At 38.4% G+C, this 24,008-nt stretch overlaps 1 protein-coding gene and 1 long non-coding RNA gene across 5 annotated transcripts; one reads left to right on the top strand and one right to left on the bottom strand.

Annotated features, from left to right (window-relative positions):
• Positions 1-2,350: 2,350 nt before the first annotated feature.
• Positions 2,351-9,657, bottom strand: LOC122091220. Of its 4 annotated transcripts, XR_006143875.1 has the most exons (4): positions 9,403-9,657; positions 9,021-9,134; positions 3,539-3,830; positions 2,351-2,763 (listed from the first exon to the last, which is right to left on the bottom strand). It is a non-coding gene; the product is annotated as an uncharacterized LOC122091220 (long non-coding RNA). The 4 variants fall into 4 exon arrangements; XR_006143872.1 differs by having other exon boundaries at positions 9,021-9,649; XR_006143874.1 differs by having other exon boundaries at positions 3,539-3,801; positions 9,021-9,649.
• Positions 9,658-9,870: 213 nt separating this feature from the next.
• LOC122091335 lies at positions 9,871-15,731 on the top strand. The gene is made up of 5 exons (XM_042661208.1): positions 9,871-10,060; positions 10,207-10,212; positions 11,106-11,179; positions 14,993-15,100; positions 15,452-15,731. Exons 3-5 carry the CDS (start codon positions 11,155-11,157, stop codon positions 15,673-15,675), a joined length of 357 nt encoding a protein of 118 aa, XP_042517142.1. The 5' UTR covers positions 9,871-10,060; positions 10,207-10,212; positions 11,106-11,154; the 3' UTR covers positions 15,676-15,731.
• The last annotated feature ends 8,277 nt before the right edge of the window (positions 15,732-24,008 follow it).

Raw genomic sequence — 24,008 nt, 5'->3', positions numbered from 1 at the left:
TTAGCTTCTCTTAGCCAACCGGAGGGGGAACTTCTAGAGTTGATTAAAGAGGGCCTCCAACATGATCCTATGGCTAAGAGCTTACTTGCTCTTACACGGGAGGGCAAGACACGAAGATTTTGGGAGCAAAATGACTTGCTCTATGCTAAGAAGAGGAGACTCTACGTACCTAAGTGGAGTAACCTACGGAGGAACCTCATTAGTGAATGCCACGACACTAAATGGGCTGGCCACCCAGGACAAAGGCGCAAGCGGGCATTACTGGAAGCGGCCTACTATTGGCCTCAGATGCGGGATGACATAGAGGCCTATGTGAGAACTTGTCTTATATGCCAACAAGATAAGGTAGAGCAGCAACCACCCAGGGGACTACTGGAGCCACTTCCCATACCAGAAAGACCATGGGAGAGTGTCTCTATGGACTTCATCAGTGCCCTACCCAAGTCCGAAGGGTATGGATCAATAATAGTGGTGGTTGACAGATTTTCCAAATATGGCACATTCGTGGCGGCACCAAGGGATTGTACGGCGGAAGAAGTGGCAAGGCTATTTCTAAAGCACATCATCAAACATTGGGGTGTGCCACAATCCATAATAAGTGATCGAGACCCTCGCTTCACGGGGAAGTTCTGGACGGAGCTATTCAAGTTGTTGGGATCGTCACTACACTTCTCAATAAGCTTCCATCCCCAGACCGATGGGCAAACAGAGCGCATTAACAGCTTGTTAGAGCTCTACTTGAGGCACTTCGTGAGTGCTAACCAACATGACTGGGCCAAGTTACTTGATGTGGCTCAGTTCTCGTACAACCTCCAACGAAGTGAGGCCACGAACCAAAGTCCATTTGAGATTGCCACGGGACGACAACCCTTAATGCCAAACACGGTAATGACCGGCTACATGGGGAAGAGCCCTTCGGCGTTTAAGGTTGCCAAGGAGTGGCAAGTAAGGCTAGATGTGGCTAAGTCATACTTAGACAAGGCCACTAAGAAGATGAAGAAATGGGCTGACAAAGGAAGGCGACCAGAAAATTTCAAGGTCGGGGACTTGGTACTTGTGAAGCTTCTACCCCAACAATTCAAGTCCCTAAGGCAGGTACATAAGGGGCTGGTGCGCCGGTATGAAGGCCCATTCGAAATCACCAAGAAGGTGGGCAAAGTATCCTACGAGGTGAGCCTACCTCCTAAGCTCAAGATCCATCCGGTCTTCCATGCAAGCCTATTGAAGCCATACCATGGAGACAAGGAAGACCCAAGTCGTGGAACCTCAACAAGAGCACCAATGGCTATCACCACCTCCTACGACAAGGAGGCAGAATACCTGATCGCTGACCGAATCGTCCGGAGGCGAGGCGTACCTCCTAGTAGGGAGTACTTAGTCAAGTGGAAGGGGGTACCAAAGAGCGAGGCAAGTTGGGAACCCGCCGACTCTTTATGGCAGTTCCAAGAACACATACAAAGATTCCACGAAGAAGATACGACGAGGACGTCGCCGACTTAGGTGGGGGAGAGTGTCACAGCCTGCCCACTGAAGGCCCACAAGCCAAGCCCAATGGCTTAGTAAGGCCCAATTTCTAGAGATTTCTACCAAAGTGTGGAACTCTACATATTTTATAAGGAAATATTATGGGAGGTTTCTAGAGTTCTCCACTAAGGAGGTGGGAAGCTTCTAGTTTCCTCCCCAACCATTGGATGGAGGACATTTGTAAATATCCTAACCATCCATTGTAATTTGGGGTGCCTATAAATAGATGTTGCCTCATTTGGCAAAGGCACTCACCAAGGACCAACCAAGAGTGTTCAACCAATCAAGTGAGTTCTCAAACCTTGTACTTAAGAGTTCTCTAGTGCAATACAAGTTCATTCTTCCCAAACTCACTCTTGTGTTCACTTCTTCTCTTCCCAAATCCCTTAAGGAGGTTGGTTAGGCTGACTTAGTGCTAGTGGGAGTGCGAAGTGCCGACGCGGTTGCTTAGAAAGGTCTAAGGCCGTGACAACGTGCTCATTAAAGTTCAATGCAAAAATAACTAAAATCAATTTTGACCAAAACTTTTAGTTTTTGTGTTTTATCAAATTTTTTTAATGCAACGAAAATTATTTTTGTGAACAAAAATCAAAAAGAAAAATGATAACAAAGAGAGCAGAACGACCACACTACTGCTGTGCAACCTTTCCTCGGGTTCGTAGTGTCGGGTTTCCCATTTACCCACAACGGAGGAGCCGGCCCCACCAAGCAGGCGGCCACGGGTCATAATGCACTCTTCGCACAGCCAGAGGAGGAGAAAATAATATCAATAAATGAATCTGTAATCTGACTAACAGAAAGAAGGTTGAGTGATAGACAAGGAATATGAAAAACATTAGGGACAGATAGACAGCTTCACTAGAGGATTTCAGTTTCCAGATTTCAGACAAAAAGGAAGAATTTCCTTCACAAACTTTTAGTTAATAACTAGAGCCTTCTTTCTCAAACCTTGGTACTAGGTCAAGGCTGATACTGATCAAATATCGATCCGGACCAGTTAGATTGGATAAAAATACCTCTGTTTTTGCAATTAAATACCATTTTTGGACCATTTAACCCTCATCCGTACCAATACACCAATATGGTATCAGCCAAGAATTGGGATCAGTCAAGGCAGATTTCGATCAAAAGCAGCCAATCCTGACCAATCCAATCCGATTCCCCAAACCATGCTCGACAGTAAAGCATCATCTTGATATTTTGCTGACTTAGAATATCAAATAAAATCCAGCATCATGCCTGCAATTCCATTTCAGAATAGAAGATTGATTAGATACTCTGTAAAAACAATACTGTGTAAAAACAATACTCGACTGAATGAGAAAGTGGGTAGGAAAAAAAAAAAGATTTGAAAAAGAAATAGCGCTGGCCAAAAAGATTAATATATTTTCCTACAAGCCAGTAATGTTATAACTAGAATTTCTTAAACCCCCCACCCCCCTCCCTTCCATCTTGCACTGTAGCCAACAAAGGCTATTACACCATGATTGGGCACCCTCTAGATTACAGATTCTCACGGGTCATTTGTTCACATTAACATCATCTACCATTGTGCCAATGCATGAGAACAGAGAAGTTAATTTCCCACGTTCAAGAGGAGTAAGTGCTTAACTAGTGGCCTTACATATGAACAAGGGCTCTCTAGTGGCTCTCTAGACAACACACAGATCCAAAACCAGTTGTAGTCGGTCGAAAGATGACACCAACATCACCACTGGATATAATGTCCGCATGATATTGTCCCTTTCTAAGTGTCGATATATTATGCTGATATGCGTGCAATAATATTTCATATCATTTATCATAACGAACCAGTAAAACATATCATTTACCATATGTAACATGTAACACTTGTGGAGATGTCCAAATATCTATATATTCTTTTTGATAGGTAAAAAGTATGTATTACGAAAAGAAAAGGTATAAAAACAAAGAAAGGCAATCTCAACAACCCTCTTTTCTTTAAAGTAGAGGAATATTTTCCTTTTAACAATCAGCAAGAGACTTTACAGACCTCATGTTGTTGCTTGCTGAAAGTAGTCACGCAGGAGAGACTTCAACAGCTTATTCCTTAGAAGCAACTTGTCACCAGCACAAATGTGGAAAATGAAAGATGAAAGGTGGTGCAATGCCATTGTAATTGTCACTGATCCTCGAGTAGCAGCTCTGGCAAGGCCCCCTAGAAATCCATGACTTTACATAAGCCTCCAGAATTCCTTCATTATTCTGTAAAGGAGTTGAGACAGAATTTTATCTGCTCATCTTAGGAGAAGCAACCTGTTCAATATCATGAACTCACTCTCTCCCTGATTGAAAAGAAAGCACACCAAAATGGTAACTTTCTCAACTATCGAAAGAACCATTTTGCTAATGTTCAACTTATGTTACAGAAAGTAGAAAACCAAACTGATGGAAATCCTTTTCATGCATCAACCAAAATGAAATCTGAATGGAAGCTTCTGCAGAAAATTAGTAGTTCGTCCATTGTAACAAGTAAATTATTTGTTCTTATTGTCTTTGGAAGTTTATCCTGTAGGTATTTTTGAACATGAACTTTCAAACTTTATGACAACTTAATTTTAGAATGAATTATTTTCCTCTGATCATGTGCAGCACAAATGAATTAAGTATAAACTGAATATATTTTCACATGTTAATATGTCTCAAAAAGTTAAAACCCAAAAGGTCTTCATGCTTAGCCAGGCAAATCTCAGGAGGGCGGAAAATTCAAGGAGAATTAATGCCTCGGTTGCATATTTTCATTTCATATACTGACCATACAACTCTTGCAAGGTTCAGAACACATCCCTGCTTTCTCTAATCTTCAATAACAAATAATACACAAACGAGGAATGTAATTTCCAAACCAATGACAGCTTATACCGATGAGTTTCTGATACCCATGCACAAGGCCATTAACTCAAGACCTAAATGAAGAAAAGTCCACCTTCGCATAATCTAGGATCGCTTCAGTTGAAGAGATGTTACTGTGTACAATGGAAAATTTTGGAAGATTAAGCAGCTTTGCGGACAGAAATCAAGGAAATTAGATGGGAAGAACCAATGAACGCATAGAAAGTGGCAACTTATGGTGAGCCCACTCTATTACCGAAGAATTTCAGCTAGAATCATAACCAATCACATCAGATTCGTCTAAGCCCATATGAATGGTAGCCAGAGTATCAGTACTTTTCTTAGATTTCCTAGGGGTGGAGTTACTATTGCTATCCTCTGCTTTTGACTTCCTTACAGTATTCCTTTCCTGATTTTATCTAGTGGTTAAGTGAAACTGCAGAACAATACAATTGACAAGTAGCATCTTGGAAAATCCCTCTTTCTATGAAACATATGCAAATCTTCTTGTCAGATTGAACCAACACCTATTTGCTGAAACAAAATACTGTATAATATTTCTAATGTCAACCCATCAAATGTAGCATAAGGGAGAAGGATATAAAACATCTCTGATCAACTTACATTTTCAGGCTTACCCTTACGAGGGTCAGAGATTTTATCTTAGAAGGGCGAATTTCCGTAGTGTGTTTCTTGTAAACTTGTCAACAATCGTATGGACAAGCCTTTCACATTTCATGATAGCTTTTACACAAGTCAGGAAATTTCTGCCATTCTAGAATTTCATATACAAGGTGTTTTTTTAGATTAAACAAATTAGCAAGCCGATTGAATTGAGATTTGGAGCATATCTTCCTGAGCCCAAGAAAAGAACTGTACCGAAGTCTGGTTCTGTTCTAACGGCTGGATTTGGAGATTTTTCCATATTTCCTATCCTGACCCCCTTTTAAAGTTTAAACCTTTGTTTAGACCATCTTCAAACCCTGATCAATTCTGTTTTCCCTCACCCTATTCATAAATGTTTTAGGTTCATTAATCCTAAGATCAATACTTTGTTTTCCCTGTGTTGAACCCTAAAACCAGTACCTATAACAACCCTTTTACCCTTAATCCTATCTAGGATTTACCCATACCTAATGATTTATATAGCCTACTGTGCTGAAACTTTCAGCAACCATTCCCCCCTTGTTCCTACTACATTTGACCTCCATATCATCCTATCTTCTCCATCAATACCTAATCTATTTGAAATCACCCTGAACCTGAACCAACCTTTGATGCAGATGACCTTGTTAAGTTTGTCTCGAATTCTTGACCCGTTTTGAAGATTGACCCGATCCGACATATTTTGGTGGTGACCCGAATGGGGGAATTTTTCTGAGATCTGTGATGGAAGCAGTATCGGCCCAATCCCGGAGCCCATCACTGATATCGTATGGGGGTGCGGGTATGGTTTGACCGGATCAACCGCGACCAGATAGGTCGACCCGCGATTTGGAGTATATATAATGTACTGTTGCTTGTTGAGAAAGTCATTGTATTCCAGGGTTTTCACGCAGCTAAGGTTTCAGGGTGAGTTTTTCCTCGCCGCTGCTAGGGTGTAATTTCTCTTCTGCATAGTGAATCATCTTCTTCTTCGCCCGAGGACGCAGCACACCACTCTGGTGTGTGAACCTCGTTAAATCTCTGTCGTACGGATCTATTGTCTCTTTATTATTCGTGTTTCTTGGTGTTTGATCGAACAGACCCCATGTATGGGCATCACTACAGCAGGAAGAAGAACCAGAACAAGCTATAAAACTGGTTCAGATCTGGCCCATCCACTTCTCATACGTTTTAATCAATAGGGTCTCCTCATATGCTTTAATCTCATTAGGGTCTTTAGAATCAGCAGAGAAGGTGGGTCAGATGTAAGGTGTGTCAATTGCCTGCATTGATGTATACTTTGACTGCCTGAGCCCATAACAGGTAGTTAGTTACCAACTCCATTGAGTTTTATAGTGGTGATCTGGACACTAATGTTGTCCAAAGAAAACTTAAGAGTCGACCATCATGTACAATAGACAGTAGGAAAATAGCCAGGTACAACATCTCTGGCCAGCAATTAAAACTGTATGAACAATCCACAGAAAACAGATCCACAAGAAAACCAGCAGTAGCAGCACTAATCAATCTTGATGGTTAAGAAGAGAGAACCCAGATTTGGGAGAAACTGAGTAATCAGCAATGGCTAAAGTCAGATGACCTCCAAAATTAGATCGAATGATCCTTGAGATCTCAGTTGAACACACGAACCAGAAAATACATGTGGCCGATAGAACTTGAGGAACGAATAACAATCTGATCTATTAACTCAGATAAATTTGATATGCAATCACATACAGAAGCAGGAAATCTGATAACCCATCAGATGTAGCAGCAACTCATCACAACAGAAAGAAAAACAGGGAAATAAGAGATTTCAGATAGCAGGATATAATAAGACCTGATCCTGCCCAAACTCTTGATAGAAGGACACCTTAGGGCTGCCCTGTAAATCCCAAAAATTCTGCCTTTATCTGAAGCATGGATCACTGAAGGAGGGGATGATCAAACCTGCCCAGATGGGAGGGAAAAACAGAGTACTGCCAGGTTGATGGATACTAGCAATAGCACCTAGTCAACCAATGAGATTGGACGCAGATTGCTGTTGAAGATCATTTGCATAAGGGCTAATAAAACCTCAAATCCTGGAATAAAACTTGTGGCCTGATGTGGATAGGATCAGATCTCAAATCCGACAAAAAACAGTGTACTGCCTTGTAATAGTGAGATAATCATGCCACAAGCTTCAATTAAGGAAGAACTTCAAGCCAGAAAACACAAGTAGATAGAGGAGGCTCTAGTGCATCATTTCCATCATCTAGGGCCTAAGAAAATAGCATGCAGCATATTTTTCTGCAACCCTCTGAAAGAAGGACTTCTTAGACTTTCAAAACCAGAATAGATAGCACTTGTTTAATGGAAGTGCTCTCTGATAACTAGGGCCTAAAAAAAATAGCAAGCAACATAGGTTGCTGCAAGTTTTTCTAGTCTTGCCAAGAGCGTTGTACATGATGGATTCAGTATGTAAGCTACCTTCCCTTTTATTTATAATGTTTCATACAGCAAGAATTATATTCAAATAAAGAAACAGAATCCTAGTCAACAGCAACTAAAGACAGAATCAAAACTAACTAATCTCTAGTCACGATGGGGCACTCCCCCTATCGGACTAGATTCCTAACACTATTACCGCCAGCAAGTATATGGGTCCAATAGGGGTCTACGACACCTACTGGGCCATTACTTAACATTCTACATCTCTTTTTTCCATTTCTAATTTTGTATTGCTTCTCTACCAAAATCTTTCATATGTGAGCAAATAGAGTAGTAAGTAGGGTGAAGAAAAATAACAAGCAAGATCTTGCTTTTAGGTGCCCTTAACCCCATTTTTTCTAATGTACTCCCATAAAGTGAATAAAAAAAAAGAAAAGGAAAGAAGAGGAGGACAACAAATATTTTTTTCTCTAACACATTGAATAAATTTTCAATGTTATTGAATTAAAAGATATTGAAATTCAATGACACTTTTTCAAAATATTTATAATTAATAAATGGACCTCGAACGTATTTTATCATAGGCCTTACTATGATCAATTTTTTCCTTTTAAATAAATTTCCTCCACTTTATAGTTTGACATTAAGTGTGTCAATCCTAGTTCCTCAATTAAATGTATTTAAAAAGCATTTGATTAACAAATAAAATTACATAATAGGATATCACGATCATCATCATTTTGAAAAGGGAACAAAGAAATGCATCCCAGATGTAATTTCAAAATATTTACAATGTGTTGTGTGTGTTATCCTGTCCTTTTAAAATGGGAACTAGAGAGATGACTTAAAAGACTTAAAGTTTTGGTACTACCTGTTTGAAATAGAAAGGCTTAAGATTAATAAAGACTTTTTTCACCATTGATCATTGCTCCAAACATCCTTGTGTGATAAAATGTGGTGGCTATAGCCACGTGTCAAATTTTAGCTTCAAATTCAACAATTTAGCATAGTACAGAAACTTTTTAGTACATTAGTTTGCTAGATGGCAAATTCTGTTTAGGATGAATCTTGATATCTGAGTATGGACCTTGGGGTCTACCTCTCTACAAATTTTCAACCTTATCTCATGGTAGATATGAGCGTGCAAATTAGAAAATTTTCATGAAGCCACTGAGCCATAAACCATGATGCAGTTATTAATGAAGTAATATTTCATTTGATACCTGTTCAGGTATGTTTCTCCATATCTTATAACTAATGCAAGCCAACCTTTACCCAAAAATAAAAAATGCAAGCCAATCACATGAATGAAATATCTTAGTAATGATTGCAATTCTATATATCATAATTCCAATCGAGCAGAAGAGTGAGCCATGTTCTGTTGACAAGAATTGAATCTGATTCAACTCCTCAATTAAATGCAATCCAAGAATATTGGCAAAATATGAATTTATCAATAACAAGCGATGAGATAATAAGTAGTTCAAACTTTATGATTTATGAAAGAGTAATATAGAAGACCACAACGCTTAAATATGGAACCAAAACGAAACTATTGGACTTACGAAGTGCATCTGGTGTTCCTCAAAGGCCTTTGCAAATCTCCCCCCCCCCCTGGCTTCGTACATCCCTTGGTTCAGCTTTGTAGAAAACGGGCAAGACGATCTGATCCACTGATCCTCTATATTCAGATTCAGATATCTTGGTTAGCTCATTAAGACACCGTTAGCTTGAACCATAGTTCTCCAAGACCACAAGGGAACAGCTAGCAAAAGTCACAAAATTTACTAAAAAAAAAAAAAAAAAAAAAAAAAAAAAAAAAAAAAAAAAAAAAAGAATACTACTCCTGCAATTGCTTGCTAAGGAGTTCTAGCTGGTAGAAATATCAAAGATTGAAAGGTTAAATAAAAGGGAAAATCATTAACGCTTGAAAGGACGATAACGAACTCCACAAAAGAAACAAGATTGGCCAAGGAGGGCAGGGCGATCCCGGAGAACTATGCTTCAAGCAAATGGTGTCTCAAATGAGCAGAGGTATCATCCACCATGGGGTTTTGGCTGAGATTGCACAGTGCGGCTTGTATTGGAAGAACCATGCTTTCGACTCACAAAACCTAGGCCCTTGTCTCTTCTTATACTGTCATGCATTAATATAAACCGTAGATTTACTTTAGAAAAATCGTAGTCATCCATTATTCCATGCAAGGTCTCACTTAGGTGCCGTTTGATAACACTATGTGAGAGTGTTTCTGATGTTTTTCTGTTCTACGGGAATGCAAATAAAACAGAAACATGCTTGGCACGTTCGATCCATTTTTATATTCCTAAGAAATAAACCAATGAAAAAAAATAAATTTGAAATATATTGCAAGAACACCAAAAAAGTGTTGTGTTTGTTCGTTTCTGCAACTTGAAGGAGCAAAGGGTATGTTATTCTTTTTGTGTTCCCGATAAAACGCCCCGACGCTCTCACCTTCAAAACACAAGTCACTTCCGCTCAAAAACCCATACTCTGTATATCAACAAAACTCAGCTTCGTCCCCGTTGTGCAAATCGTAAGAACTCAGCTTCGTCCCCATCGCACAAATCAGATCCCGAACTCCTGGTGAGTTTCTTCCTCCATCTCTATCTCTATTTCTCTTCCTTGGCTCACTCTTTTTCTGTCAAATTTTTCTGCAAATCTTCTCCTCTCATGCTCAACCCTTCCTTGAAACTTGGGTCGTCCACAATCGTCTTCTTCACTACGAGCAGCAGCAAGTATGAACTCCTTCCCTTGTGCATTTACACACACACTCTCTCTCTCTCTCTCTGACTTTCTTTTTGGAACTGAAAAGATTGAGAGCAGAAAAAGGCCCACTTTTCCTCAAAGTGGCTTATCAAGCTTTAAAAATTTCCAAGTGGCCACTACGAATTCCAATACAATAATTGTACCAATTGAGAAGAAACTATGTCAATTTGATTCAGTGCCAGTTTAAATTCACTGGATAAACAACAGTGGAACAAATTACTCAAAGTTGAAGGCTCAGAAACCCTCGGTGCCAGAATGCCTCATTTTTTCAACTTATGCCCCCTCCCAGTAGCCTCTCGCTCTCCCTCTTCGTCTCCCTCCCTCGAATCTAATGCCATCCATTGCAAACCTAGGGTATGGCTTGCTGAGCAATTTGGTTTCCATAAATCTACACTTCACCTTCTCATTGATAATGAATCCAGTGTACGAAGTTTTCGAGAGACTCTTCTTTGAAGGTTAGTGTTGTGTGTGGCAGAGATGGGTGGTGGTGCTTCTTGTGAGCTTGGTTGCTCTCCCTAATCCTGATTTTGCAAATTTCCTCTCATTGGTGTATTTGTTGGGGTTTGTGTTGCCAGCTCTGTTCCGTCTAATAGTATTCAAGGACAAAATGGGTTACAGAGGATTGGTTTTGGATCCCATGTCCCTAATCGGTTCACTTTGACAATAGGGCCTTGATACCTATCCTTACGGTGCCTTAACTTGTGAAGTTTGGTAACAAAACATTATGTGCCCTGTGAGAACCTACTTGAGTTGCAAAACTGGTTCCCTTCTACCACCAGATGCAATTTCATAAATTAAATTTGATTTGTATAAAAACAATTGGAGCTTCAATGAATTTGCATTTATATTTTGTACTATGCAGAGCATACTTGGTGGAAGCAAGATGGTTTTATAAGAGATACACACCTGGGATGGAGGAGTACTTGGCTAAGGCATGTATGTAATTATTGATTTTATTGTTCAAAAGTGAATTTATATAAAGTATCTCTCAAATGTTGTTTCTGTTCTTTTCATGTTCTAAAGACATTTCTAGAATAGTTTTACCAAACGTTGTTTCTATTCCGCCACAACATGAAATCGAAAAAGAACACTTCTGTAAAAGAACACTCACCAGGAATAGAAGTGTTATCAAACGGGCCGTTTGATACCACTTTGGGAGAATGTTTCTGGTGTTCTTCTATTCTGCGGGAATGCAAATAGAACAGAAATATGTTTGGCACGTCCGGTTCATTTTTGTATTCCCGCGGAATAAACCAATGAAAAAGAATAACTAAAGAGTAAATTGCAAGAATACCAAAAAGTTACTTTGTCTATTCTTCTACTAACTTAAAATAACAAAAACCCTCCAAAACCCTACAAAACCCATTACTTTTTCCAACGACTCCCGATAAAAAATACCCAAATCCGCCGCTTCCCTTGCAAGAAACCAGAAAAGGGGTCTCAAGCTCAAGATCGTGATTCGTCTTCTTTCAAGGGTTCTCCTGCAACAGGTATTCTCTCTCTCTCTCTCTCTCTCTCTCTCTCTCTCTCTCTCTCTCTCTCTCTCTCTCTCTCGCTCTCTCTCTCTCGCTCTTTCTTCTTTCTTCCTGCTAACTGTGACCTTTAAGGTGGACTGGTAAATGTTGTAATTGAGATGGATCTTTGTATTTTTATAGTTATTCAAATATAATATGCAACTATCTCTAGAGTCAACCAGGTAGCTTTGAATTTATTGTATCTCTATATTCAATTCTCAGTGCACTACTTGAACCCTGAGTCAAAAAGGGCAGGTTGGTCTTAGTTTCTCTAATAGAAGAGGCTTGTATGACTTTCCTTGGTTAATGTATATATATATATATATATATTTTTTTTTTTTTTACAGAAAACCCCTTTTTTTGGTGTAAATTTCTCTTTCTGTTGTGCCTTTTTTAGGTCAGGGATAGTTTCTATCTTGTTTACATTTTGTTTTTTTGTCCCTTATTTTAGTGGGGATTTCACCAACTATTTTCTACTTTTGATGCCTTTCATTGCTTGTTCAACCCCAAATAAAAATGAAAAAAAAAAAGGTGGGGATTTGCTTTTTTTTTTTTTGAATAAAAAGGATTTGTTCCTCTTCTATAAACTTATAAAGTTGCCTTTAATTGATATCCATTCATCATATTCTCTTTTCTGAATTCAAAAAATATGCCATAGATTGGATTTTATGAAATAGAATTAGAAAAGTCGTGGACTGTAAAACTATCATCAATGAAGACTATTGGACCCAATTGCTCTATTTAACATTGTGCACCTGAATATGTATTGTTTTTTAACACCTTTTGTGAACCATTGCAGTGTTGTCCCGATTGGGCTTCAGTCCCATGCTTTAGCATGTATTGCACACACTTTCTTCTATTCAAGAATTCTTAGTTAAGCATGCCTTCTTTTTTACTTTGAAGCAAGTTTTGTGGCTAGGTCTCATAGTTACTTGTAAATTTCAACTCTACTTGATAGGTCTTTAGGGGATATGAGTTGTTTTTTGTTCAATGGCAGTATGATGGGGATTTTTTTAAATATATGTTTGTCTATAAGAAAATGTCAACATATTTTCAAGAGAGAGAGAGAGAAATGAATAATATGGTAGGAGGAAGCAAAGGCATGTATTTCTATTTTTAGGCTATAATGAGATGTGTTCCTATTTTTAGAGTAATGGCATCTACTTCGAGAGCTAATAACGAGACAGCAAAATGGACTCAAAGAGAACAAGATTATCTCCTGAAATTAATGGTTGAACAAGTGAAAGTTGGTAACAAGAGTTCCAGCACTTTCAATAAAGGTGGGTGGAATAATATCAAGAAAGGGCTTGAGGAAAAAGCTAATCGGCCATTTATGATGGTTCAATTAAGGAATAAGATGAATAAAATGCGATTCGATTACAGCGCTTTCAAGAAATTACTGGATACTACAGGTTTTGATTGGAACTCTGTGACGAGGACCTGTACAGTTGAAGATGAGAGTGTTTGGGATGTACAAATCAAGGTATACTATACTTATATGATTTTTTAATCTTGGGTGTAATTTTATCTAATAGCTAGTTTGTAAAATTTTCAGGCAAATCCTAATTGGTCAAAGTTTAGAAGGAATGGACTACCACATTGGCCTGAACTATGTATAATTTTTAGGGATTCATATGCTAGTAGGAAAGGATAATTTGGGAATAAATCTGATTTCAGGTTTGAAGAGGAATCAAGAGGTGTTGATAATGATGTGGATGCAAATGTAGATGTAATTCCAACTACTTCATTGGCTAATACATTACCAACAGGTTATTTTGAAAGCCAAGATCCAGGAACTGATCGTCCTAGAGTCAACATAAGACTTGATAGGACACCTACAGGATATAGGAAGAAAAGTAGGACAACTGGTATTGAACGCACCATACAGACCCTAGCTGAGTCAGTAGCAAACAAGAATACTACAACCCCTAGCTCAACTCCAATGGGTCTCACTCCAAATACCACAGATTTCAGCACTTATACTTGTGTTAGATTACTGGAAACCATGGATGGTATCCCAAGAGAGTTGCATATTAAGGCGTGCAAGAGGATATTGGTGGACCGAGAATGGAGATAATTATTCATTACTCTCAAGGATGAAACGAAACAATTAGCTTTTGATGTGTTAGATTGATGGATGATAATCTAACCTTTTTTTTAATATAGATGATTATAATGAAATACATTTAAGACCTTTTGTAGTAGGATCAATATATTTTGTTAGGTACACTTGATGTAAAAGTGTAATATGGTTATTTACACTTTATGCTACTTTTCTAAATATGCCGGTTAAATTTTACTATTATTGTAGCAAAAATTCTGTTGGATGTCTTTTGTTTTAAATACTTATTATATCATCTGATAATTATGCATGTTGGATGATTATAGTTTTATAGATCTCTTGGTATATTTATTAGGGGATAAACATTTGTATGATATTAACAAGTTTAAAATTTATATTGAATCAGTTATGACAAATGTCAATAATACTCCAATAATCTCCTCTAATGACGACAATGGAGAAGAATTGATTCTCGCAACATTGTTGATAGCACAATATCATTATTCTAGCAATGTATACACTAGAGAACCATGCAAGGATAGTGCATTCACAGGGGCATCATGGGTACATTAGGTGTTGTATGGGCATGCAAACCACTGTTACGAAGAATTTGGCATGGAATGACATGTGTTTTTAAATTTATGCCTACTAATGAGACATCGTGGTTAGTTACAAGACAGTCGTATTATTAGGGTAGATGAGCAATTGACAATGTTCATGTTTAGAATAACAGGAATAGGTCCTACTAATAGAGCAGTGGAGGAGAGATTTCGGCATTCAGGACAGACTGTCAGCTATTACTTTGGCAAAGTATTGCAAGGGGTGCTTAAGCTTTCTAAGGAGTAAATCAAAGCCCCATCGTTTGATGAGATTCCTATGGAAATAATTGCAAACAACAAATGGTGGCCATATTTTAAGGTAAAATGGAAAAAAATTTTCTAATAAGTTTACATCACTTTTTAACTTATGGTCGTTTTTTGTTTCACATAATAGCGCTTTTGGTTGATTTTTTTTTATTTTAATTAGGATTGCATTGGTGCCATAGATGGTACATATGTTACTGCTATAGTTCCCAAGAGAAAACAGATCCCATATCAAGGACGGAAGGGGATAACAACTCAAAATGTGATGTGTGCCTGCTCGTTTGACATGAATTCACTTTTGTATATGCAGGTTGGGAAGGCAGTGCAAATGATTGTCGTGTATTCAATAGAGCCCTAAAGGATCCTACTTTGCGATTTTCTCATCCTCCCCAGGGTATATCAATGACCAAATTATCATGTATGCATATGATTATTGTATATGCTTTTAATGTCTTGCTTTATCATATTGCATGGAAGTATTATGTTGTAGACTCAGGATATGCGAGTAGGAATGGATATTTGACACCATTCAAAGGAGAGAGATATCATATACCAGATTATAATGGAGGAAGAAGATAACCCAGAAGTACTAAGAAATTGTTTAATTATAGACATTCTTCTTTAAGGAATCATATTGAGCATTGTTTTGGGATTTTAAAAGCAAGATTCCCTATTTTAAAAAACATGCCTCAATTCTCACTTAGTTACCAAAGTTATATTGTGATAGCTTGTTGTGGACTTCATAACTATATCAAATCTGAACAAATAGCAGATGCACTTTTTCAACAATTCGGGGAAGATGACTACTATGATCCTAATGAAGAGAGAGTCAGGGTAGTCAACGTTCACGGAGTACAAGAAGATGGTGATGTTGCTGGTACTTCTACTACAATTCATCAGGGCAGTCAACGTGTACAAGGAAGACAGATGAATGAGCTAAGGATACAAATTGCAAATCAGATGGTAGTAGATAAGGGTTACCCCCTGATTTGATTGTTTATGTAATAAAATTTCAAGACACCTATTTGCAACTATGATTTTTATTTTGTAATTCCTATAAACTTGAATAGTAAACTTTTGTTTTTTTATTAAGATAAATGTGGAAACTCTTTATGCTTCTATTTTATTATTTCCTCTAAGTAATAGTATTTTAAAAGATAATTTCATAAACAAATTATTTCCTTATTTAAGTTAAATTTGACCATAATAGCATGTATGTAATTATTGATTTCATTGTTCAAAAGTGAATTTATATAAAGTGTTTGTCAAACGCTGTTTCTGTTCTTTTTCTGTTCTAAGGACATTTCTGAAATAGTTTTTCCAAACGCTATTTCTATTATGCAAGAGTGGCTTCACAGCATGGAATCAAAAAAGAACACTTCTGTGAAAGAACACTCTCCAGGAATAGAAGTGTTATCAAACGGCCCCTTAAACTGCCCGTGAGGGGTGTTTCTTCGTTCTACCAAAAAAAAAAAATAGAGCCCACATTCTCTACAGTGAGCAGTGAGGTATCATGAGTATCGGACTGCTGAGAGCATCTGAATACATGTCCCAAAAGGTTCCTAACCACCCGATGCTCACTGCACTGGTACAACGGCTACATATGATTTTTACACAAAAAAAGGGTTGTTTCTTCGTTTTTTTCTCCTTTTTAGGGTTTCATCCTTATGTTTGCATAAAGGATTTTCACATTTTGTAAGCAGTGAATGCATGGAAAAGATTTAGATGGCTAAGATTATTCTGCAGTGGATCTACAGTTCATATTAAAATTTGCTTTACTACCACTTACTGTTAAATTTTTCAAGTTTTTCAAGACAAACACATCAAAAAAGATTCTCTTGATCAACGATCAATTAGTTGTGTCATAAGTAAGGGGAGGGTGAAGTGGTGATTCTGCCTCATGAATATCTTGGCTATTCGAGAAGAAAAATTATTCAATAGGGTTTTCAATTTACCAAATTATTCACCTAATTGGTTTAGCCAATCACTCTAAATCAAGATGTGTATTAAAGAATGCCCTAGAAGAGAGTATCTAAATGATACCACTATAAGTGTATTTAGAACTTAACAACTTCTTTCCATTGCCTCTTGTCTTACTCATAAATGCTCTTTGAGATAGAGAATAAGAAAGATTAATTTTTAAAAAATAATTTAAAAATACCAAATCATTATGTCATTATCAAAAAGTGTCATTGTCACATATATATTTCAAGTACACATGTGAAATGACAATAGTTAACCGAAAAATTGTATGTAATACTAAAAAAGCAAAAATGTAAAATTATAAATTATCTACACTTGGGTGTAAAAAAGAAACTCCTTTTTAAGTATACAAATCTATTTTTTAGGTAGTTTGATTAAATGGAAGACCTAGGTAAGCCCCTTACACATTTGTGAGTAATATTGTCATTTTTCTAGATTCAAATATAAATTTAATCATACCCACTCATGTATTTTCATATTTCCATGTAACATTCACAATCCCATGTATGCTTGCATAGTCCTAGATTTTCAAATTTTCATTTTGCCAATTGGCAAGCTTCGATTGAGTTGAAACTTTGACATGAAAGTAGGAAACCTCCCTTGTGATGATATGTCAACTCTTATTGTCAAATAGATAAGGCATTGTTTGCTTCCATTCCAAAAGATAGTAGGGGTCACAAGAGGTGATGGGATCAACTCTGTTTTTTTTTTGGGTAGAAAGATCAACTCTTTTGCATGGAAGGAAAATTGTTGAGAGGGTTAACAGATAGTGTTCATATATATATATATATATATATTAGATCTTTCCGGTAGACTAAACAAAAAAAATAAGGGAAATGGATTCATTCATGCATAACTGGAGAAAGCCTCATCAACGATTTACCAAATAGGGGGAGGGACAGTTTGGGTATTTCAAGGGGCCATTATTCCATCCAAAGGCTTCATGTGCATCAAACCTTTTACCAAACAATAATAAAAAATCAAAGGCATGATCAGTTTTCTAGCTTCCTTCAAAGAAAAAAAAATATTGTTGACCAATAATTATAAGAAAATAAAGAAGCAAATGAAGACAAAGAAAAACAAAAAGGAATGGACAATAATTATTGTGGCTGCTATCTCAAACCAGGAGCAGCCATTATTCCAGGTGCTTTAAGAGACTAATTGGGTCTTCCAATCTTATCTTCTAGGATTTAGTGGCTCTACAGGTCTGTGATGCCTTGCTAACAAGGAAACATGCTGCATGGTTGGGAGAAGTGTTTCCAACGCAAATTCAATTCAGTTTCCCCAAATTTGGGGGGAACAAATCAAAATTTCCATGTCTTCTCTTTAGTGGAAAAAAAAGGTGGTGGGGGGGGGGGGGGAAAGGGGGCTGGGGAGTAGGGGAGAAGGGTGGGGAAGGGAAGGCGGTGGAGGATTTTATCTACTTTCTAGGTTCTCTATCCCCGCCATCTTTGACGTTGATGGCAAATGGATGACCTATAGCCTCCTCACTCCCCTCTGTCCCCTGGTTGGGTTGGAGAGACCTATTGTCCACAACCAAAAACACATGCTAGTATGAATTACACGATATCTGTAACATATCGGTCACAAAGTGTAATCCATCTCCAAGTACAGTCCCGGGGTACACGATACCGGTAACATCTCGGCCACAAAGTGTAACCCACGACCGTTTACCTAATCTAGCATGCATAATAACAGTTGAGTATAGACTAAGCAATGTCGGTATGTCCATCGGCCACAAAGTGTATCCATTTCCAAATGCAGTCCCGGAGCACACGATACTAGTAACACATCAGCCACAAAGTTTAATCCGCGACTACAAATAACTCTAATGCACATAATCAATGCATGAATGCAACAAGTATACGGGAATTATGGTACTGGTACCACCTCGGCCACACCGGATTCCGTTTCATACATACAACAAACGTGCGGCGATCACGGTACCAGTATCACCTCAGCCACACCAGATCCCGCCATACATCTCCATAAACATTGCATATCAAATCCATAAAATGTAACATATGATAGATCATCATCATCATGTGAGCAATATAATTAAACATATTAAATCTACGCATGTGAGAAATTTTAAAATAATAAACATTCCAAAATAAAAGCAATCCATCCCTCACATTGATTATGCTCATGTGAATTAGGGTTCAAGTATGGCCACCGATCGTTCAACTCAATTTCGACCTCAGGGTTCATGTGCGTCACTGTCCTAGACACAAAGATAACTGAATATCAATACGTATCAAGAACATCGAGAGGGGTCTACATGGGTCACCCTCAAAGGGTACAGACAAAGTCCCATTGTGACAAGTTTGTCACCAGAAACACCCACCGGAAACAAATATTGTCCACCAGAAATATTAGTGTTATTTTCGATGGACATCATAGAGAGCTCCTAAGGCTCAGGGGTTCACTAGAAACAGCCCAACCGAAGCAGGCCCAGTGTTTTCGGTGGCTTATTTCCAGTGCAGGGCAACAACTGGCAGTGTGATTTGGGGCTTTCCGGCTCTAGCCCTATTGCCGGGATTCGTTCCATGGAGTTTGTGGGGGATGTTCCTAGCATCATTCTAAGCTAATAAAATTCCAATTTCATTGAGCCGCTTGGGAGATACGTTGATCGAACGATCGAAACCCTAGGTGGTCATTTGGTCTATCTTGTTGCCGGAGCTCACTGGGCTCAGTTTGAGCTCAGCAATGGCACGGGGGAGGTGGAACACAAAATCCCCGAGCTCAACATGGTTTGTGGCCCAAGATTATTGCCATACCTAGCTTGCCCTAGGTCAAAATGAAGAGAGAGAGTGGTGGAAGAGGTTGCACTTACCTCCAGCCAAGGATTAAAGTATCGGTATCGGTCGTCGTATCGGTCGGCCAAAATTAAGATACGTATCGGAAGGTATCGTATCGTATCGGAGATACACTAAGATACGCTAAAGATACACACATAAATGGATAGAAAACATTTTTTTAAACACTTTTGCATAAAGAATTTGTTAAAAAAAGTTATTGATAACATGTATTATGCATAAACACTAAATTGAGGGTATCGTACTAAGAATTCAAGGTCTGTAGTTGTCCCATAAATGTAAAATCCTTGTTCCCAACCTTGATTTCCACTTTAGTTAGGGAAAAATATGGCTGACAACAACTTTGGAACAAAAACCCTTCAAAAAATCATTTTTTTTTCTGAAAAATTACCCATATTGGCCATTATATGACCGTAGCACCGATACGTATCGATACTCACCGATACGTACCGATATATATATCGATACTCATCGATACGTGTTGATATATACCGATACGTATCGATCGATACATACCGATACTCACCGATACGTATCAATACATACCAAAACGTACATTTTACCTCAATTTTATATTTTTCATAGAGTCGTATCGAGGCATGTCGTATCGTATCGATGTGTATTAGTGGTGTATTGATGCATATCAGTATGTATTGTAGGATATATATCGATACGAAATGATTTAAAAAATTCAATGTATCGTATCAGTGTATATCGTATCGGCCGACTAAATTTAAGATACGTATCGGAGGGTATCGTATCGGTATCGGAGATACTTAAAACCATGCCTCCAGCAATGGGGTGGCAGCCGGGAGCCAAGGTATGCCTCCCTCCTTCTTCTTCCTCTTTTTCTTCTTCTTCTTCTTCTTCTTCTTCTTCACTTCTCCTTTCCTCTCCCATGATTTGTATAAGTGGGAAATGAGGAAATGAATCGTCATTTCCACTTATATGGTAAAACAGGCCTTAGGGTCTATTTGGTTTAGTACTAATCAGATCCGAACGGGTTAATCCAACTTCCAGGTAACGTGGACCCGAGCACTTTGGTCCGTAAAGTACTTATGTCAAGAGGAAGGTGTGGGGAAGGCTTTGGAATCACTCGGGGCTGTCCATCATGTGGTTGGTGGGTCCCACGGACATCGGAGCCCAACCAACAACCTGATTGGTCACCGAAAACAGTCACCGGATTCAAGCCCACACAGTTTTTGATGGCATATTTTCAATGGTCAAGACATTCTGCTGTCTTGACTGCTTGCTGTCCACCGGCTGGTCTAGCATGGGTAGTTGCCCTCGGCCGCGCTCATGGTCTTTCGACAATTTTGATATATGCCGGGATTCACGTGTGGGGTGTCGGGTCACTTACCGTCTGGAATCGGAAAGTACGAATTCCCTCCAATTGGACTGGCAAGAAATGCACGAACATGTGAGGTCATCTCTTCCTCTTCTGTAATGGGCAGTCTCGAGTCAAAATCTGGCTGCACTTCCCACTTCCGGTCCGAGACCTATTACATCAGTTCAAATTAGACCAGGTCAGGGCACGGGTGTAACAAGAAAGATCGAAAATTCTGGGCGAGGCGGGTGCCTAACACCTTCCTACACTCTTAACCTGACACGGACCCCTATCTCTGGAATAACCCAAAATATGAAGTCAAATTTGGGGGTTTTGTCCTTTCACAAGAATCCAATCCCCTACTCGAGCTCGATCCCTCGATCAGAATTGAGCTCCACCATAGGGTTCTAGGCCCTGAACCTTAGATGGCGACTCCAAAAATCATGCTTTCCCCATCCCCCCATAGTCGCTAGACATGTTTGGAGACCAATTCACGACCCCTGCGAAACAGATGAGGTGAGAAGGAGGAGATAAGCGAAAAGTAGAAAAAGGTATTTTCACTTACATAACTGTGTGTGTGTAGTGAACTTCATGGATTCCCTCTTTGGATGATTTTATCTATCCACTAGGTGCTTGTCAGGTATCTTTTTACTATGAATTACTCACTGAGACCTTGGTAATCATTAATTTCACATCTACTTGAACCTTGATGTAGGTGTTTAGGGGTGTCAATCGGTCGGTCCGGCTCGGTTTTAGTCCGGGTTGAGTCGGTTTCAGTGTGGGAAAGCTGAAACCGAAACCGAACCAATAAGGAAATTCCGGTTTCGGTTTGGTTTCGGTTTCGGTGTGGTTTGGTTTCGATTTGTCTTCAGTTTCTTAAATCTATTTGTAACAGGGTTGGTTTTGGTTTTTGGTCCAGTTTGGATTCGACTTTCCATACAAATGTATACAAAACTATGCAAATTTTGATTTTTTTAATGAATTTTGGAGTGTTTCGGTTTGTTACCGGTTTGGTTTCAGTTTCGGTCTGGGTTTTGAGCCTGTTTCGGTTTGGTTTCGGCTTCATCCGGTTTCCGGTGTGGTTTGGTTTGGTTTTGGGGTTGCAATACTCCAAACCGAACCGAACCAATAAGGCTTCGGTTCGGTTCGGTCCGTGTTGTTATCGGTTTGGTCCGGCCGGTTTTACCGGTTCGGTTTAGGAATTGACACCCCTATAGGTGTTTCTAGAACCTAAGGATCTCATCGATGAAGTTACCTCAGCAAACTTGGTTTCACCAACACTAATCATCATTGGGAAGGTTGTTGCACTCTCAGCGTTTTGGCCCCACTATTCAAAAGAAGCAGCAATTTTGGTGGAGACTTAGCAGTGAAGTTCAGGATATCCAAGAAAAGAAGAACAAAAAGTGTTTATGTCATGGTTTTAACTGAGACCTTCCAACAGTGCGCTGTACTACTTGAGGATTCCTCGGTCAGTTTCATTAGTTTAGGTGTTGTTATTGAGTATGCTCGTTGTTTCAAATATTGTGAGAGTCGAATTACTTGTGCAGATTCTGTTTTAGCAGAAGTATCTCTTCAATAAAGTTTAATTTAGATCTGTTCCATTAAGAAGGATCAGTTTTGTTTTAATGTTTCATGTTTTATGTTCTACTTCTGTTACAACCAAATAAATTAAAACGCCCATCTAAAAGGCCCAAGTGGCTACAAAGTTCCTCTCTAGTCTTTTTGAAATGAATCTTGAAAAGTTAGGAAGGATGAAGAGAACACCATTCCATTGTTGAGGCAAAACGGAGATGTAGTGATGCTTTGATGGGGTCGAGATACATTCTGCCTCTTCTTGGAGCAATTGCTTATCTTTAATAAAGATCTTGCAGACAAGTACATATATCGATTTGAATTAATGGAAACATTGACATTTAAAGTTAACGAAAACATTTACGATCAATATTGGCAACCATTGATCTCTTGCACAATGTATAATAATTGAATTATATTTATGAGGCCAATTTTGGATCTATATCAAGATATCTTATTTCAAACTATTTATATCTTTTGTAATGTTTTATCTGTCTTCATATTTTTCACATTGAGCTACCCTTGCTTGTAATGTTTCAAAATAATCTCTCTCTCTCTCTCTCTCTCTCTCTCTCTCTCTCTCTCTCTAAACCTAAGACCACATGTGTGGCTTTTATTTACTTGTAATAATTTTCGTCTCCACGTGCATTTTACATGTATGTTTTTACTAGATTATATAAGTGCATGTACTAATGCTTTATGGCTAATCTTTTTTTGACTATTTTATCATTCATTCTTACTTAAATTCTCTTTCTCTTTTCTTATCTTTTCATTTTTTTTATTTTTTGATCTCTCTTAAATTCTTGGTACCTTTTCTATTTTTTATCTAGATTTTTTTCTAATTTTATTGTTTATCTTCAATTTTAATTTAGTTGAGAAGATCTTCTCTTTCCTTAACTCTCCCCTTGCCACGGTCTGAATTTTTTTTTTTTTTTGTTAAATAATCCATGTAGAGAATAAGGGCGTGTAATAGTTTTTCTTTATTTGGTAAATTCATATTACAGTTCTACCAAAATAGTTGAGAAAATCTTATCTTTCCTTTTATTTTCTTAACTCTCCTCTTGCCACGATCTAAATTTTTTTGATAAATAATCTTCTTCTTTTCTATTACATTTGGTAAATAATCCATTGTAGAGAATAAGGGTTGTGATTGTCATGCCCCGTTCACACAGAATCGGACCGGTGACCGGGTTAACTCCGATTAACCCAAACTTACCAGGATCATCTGATACAGTACCCAACCACAGCATACACACATCTAAGATAAACGTTCAGAAGTTCAGCGGAAGACTTAATTTACCTGTAAATACCCCCAATATACTTGATACCCAAATTGTAGAATATATAGATAAATACAAGTGGGCCCGTAGGCATGATATTTACACAAAAGAATAACAAATTTCGTATCAAGTACATAAAAAATGGGTCATCAAAAGAATCAAAAAGTAAAACTCTGCACGACATTAATACTGCGGTCCCGCAGCACAGTCCTCGCACGTGTAATCCGTGCCGTGCTCATACTCCTCGGGGACCCACTAATCCTCGTCAGGAAATTCAACTGTGGGGCCCGACCCTTGATCTTCAGGCTAGTGACCTACAAAATCATCTAAAAGAGGTACGCACGT

The sequence above is a fragment of the Macadamia integrifolia genome, chromosome 10, assembly GCF_013358625.1.
Source record: "Macadamia integrifolia cultivar HAES 741 chromosome 10, SCU_Mint_v3, whole genome shotgun sequence".
NCBI lineage: Eukaryota > Viridiplantae > Streptophyta > Magnoliopsida > Proteales > Proteaceae > Macadamia > Macadamia integrifolia.
This window is presented reverse-complemented; position numbering and strand designations above follow the sequence as displayed.

What these genes read in the sequence shown, in the direction of transcription:
- LOC122091335 (XM_042661208.1), top strand. Translation starts at nt 11,155, where the DNA reads ATGGAGGAGTACTTGGCTAAGGCAT. An exon ending in GGAGTACTTGGCTAAGGCAT is followed by an intron (nt 11,180 to 14,992) that starts GTATGTAATTAT and finishes TTGTATATGCAG; the next exon opens with GTTGGGAAGGCAGTGCAAAT. An exon ending in ATCAATGACCAAATTATCAT is followed by an intron (nt 15,101 to 15,451) that starts GTATGCATATGA and finishes CTGAACAAATAG; the next exon opens with CAGATGCACTTTTTCAACAA.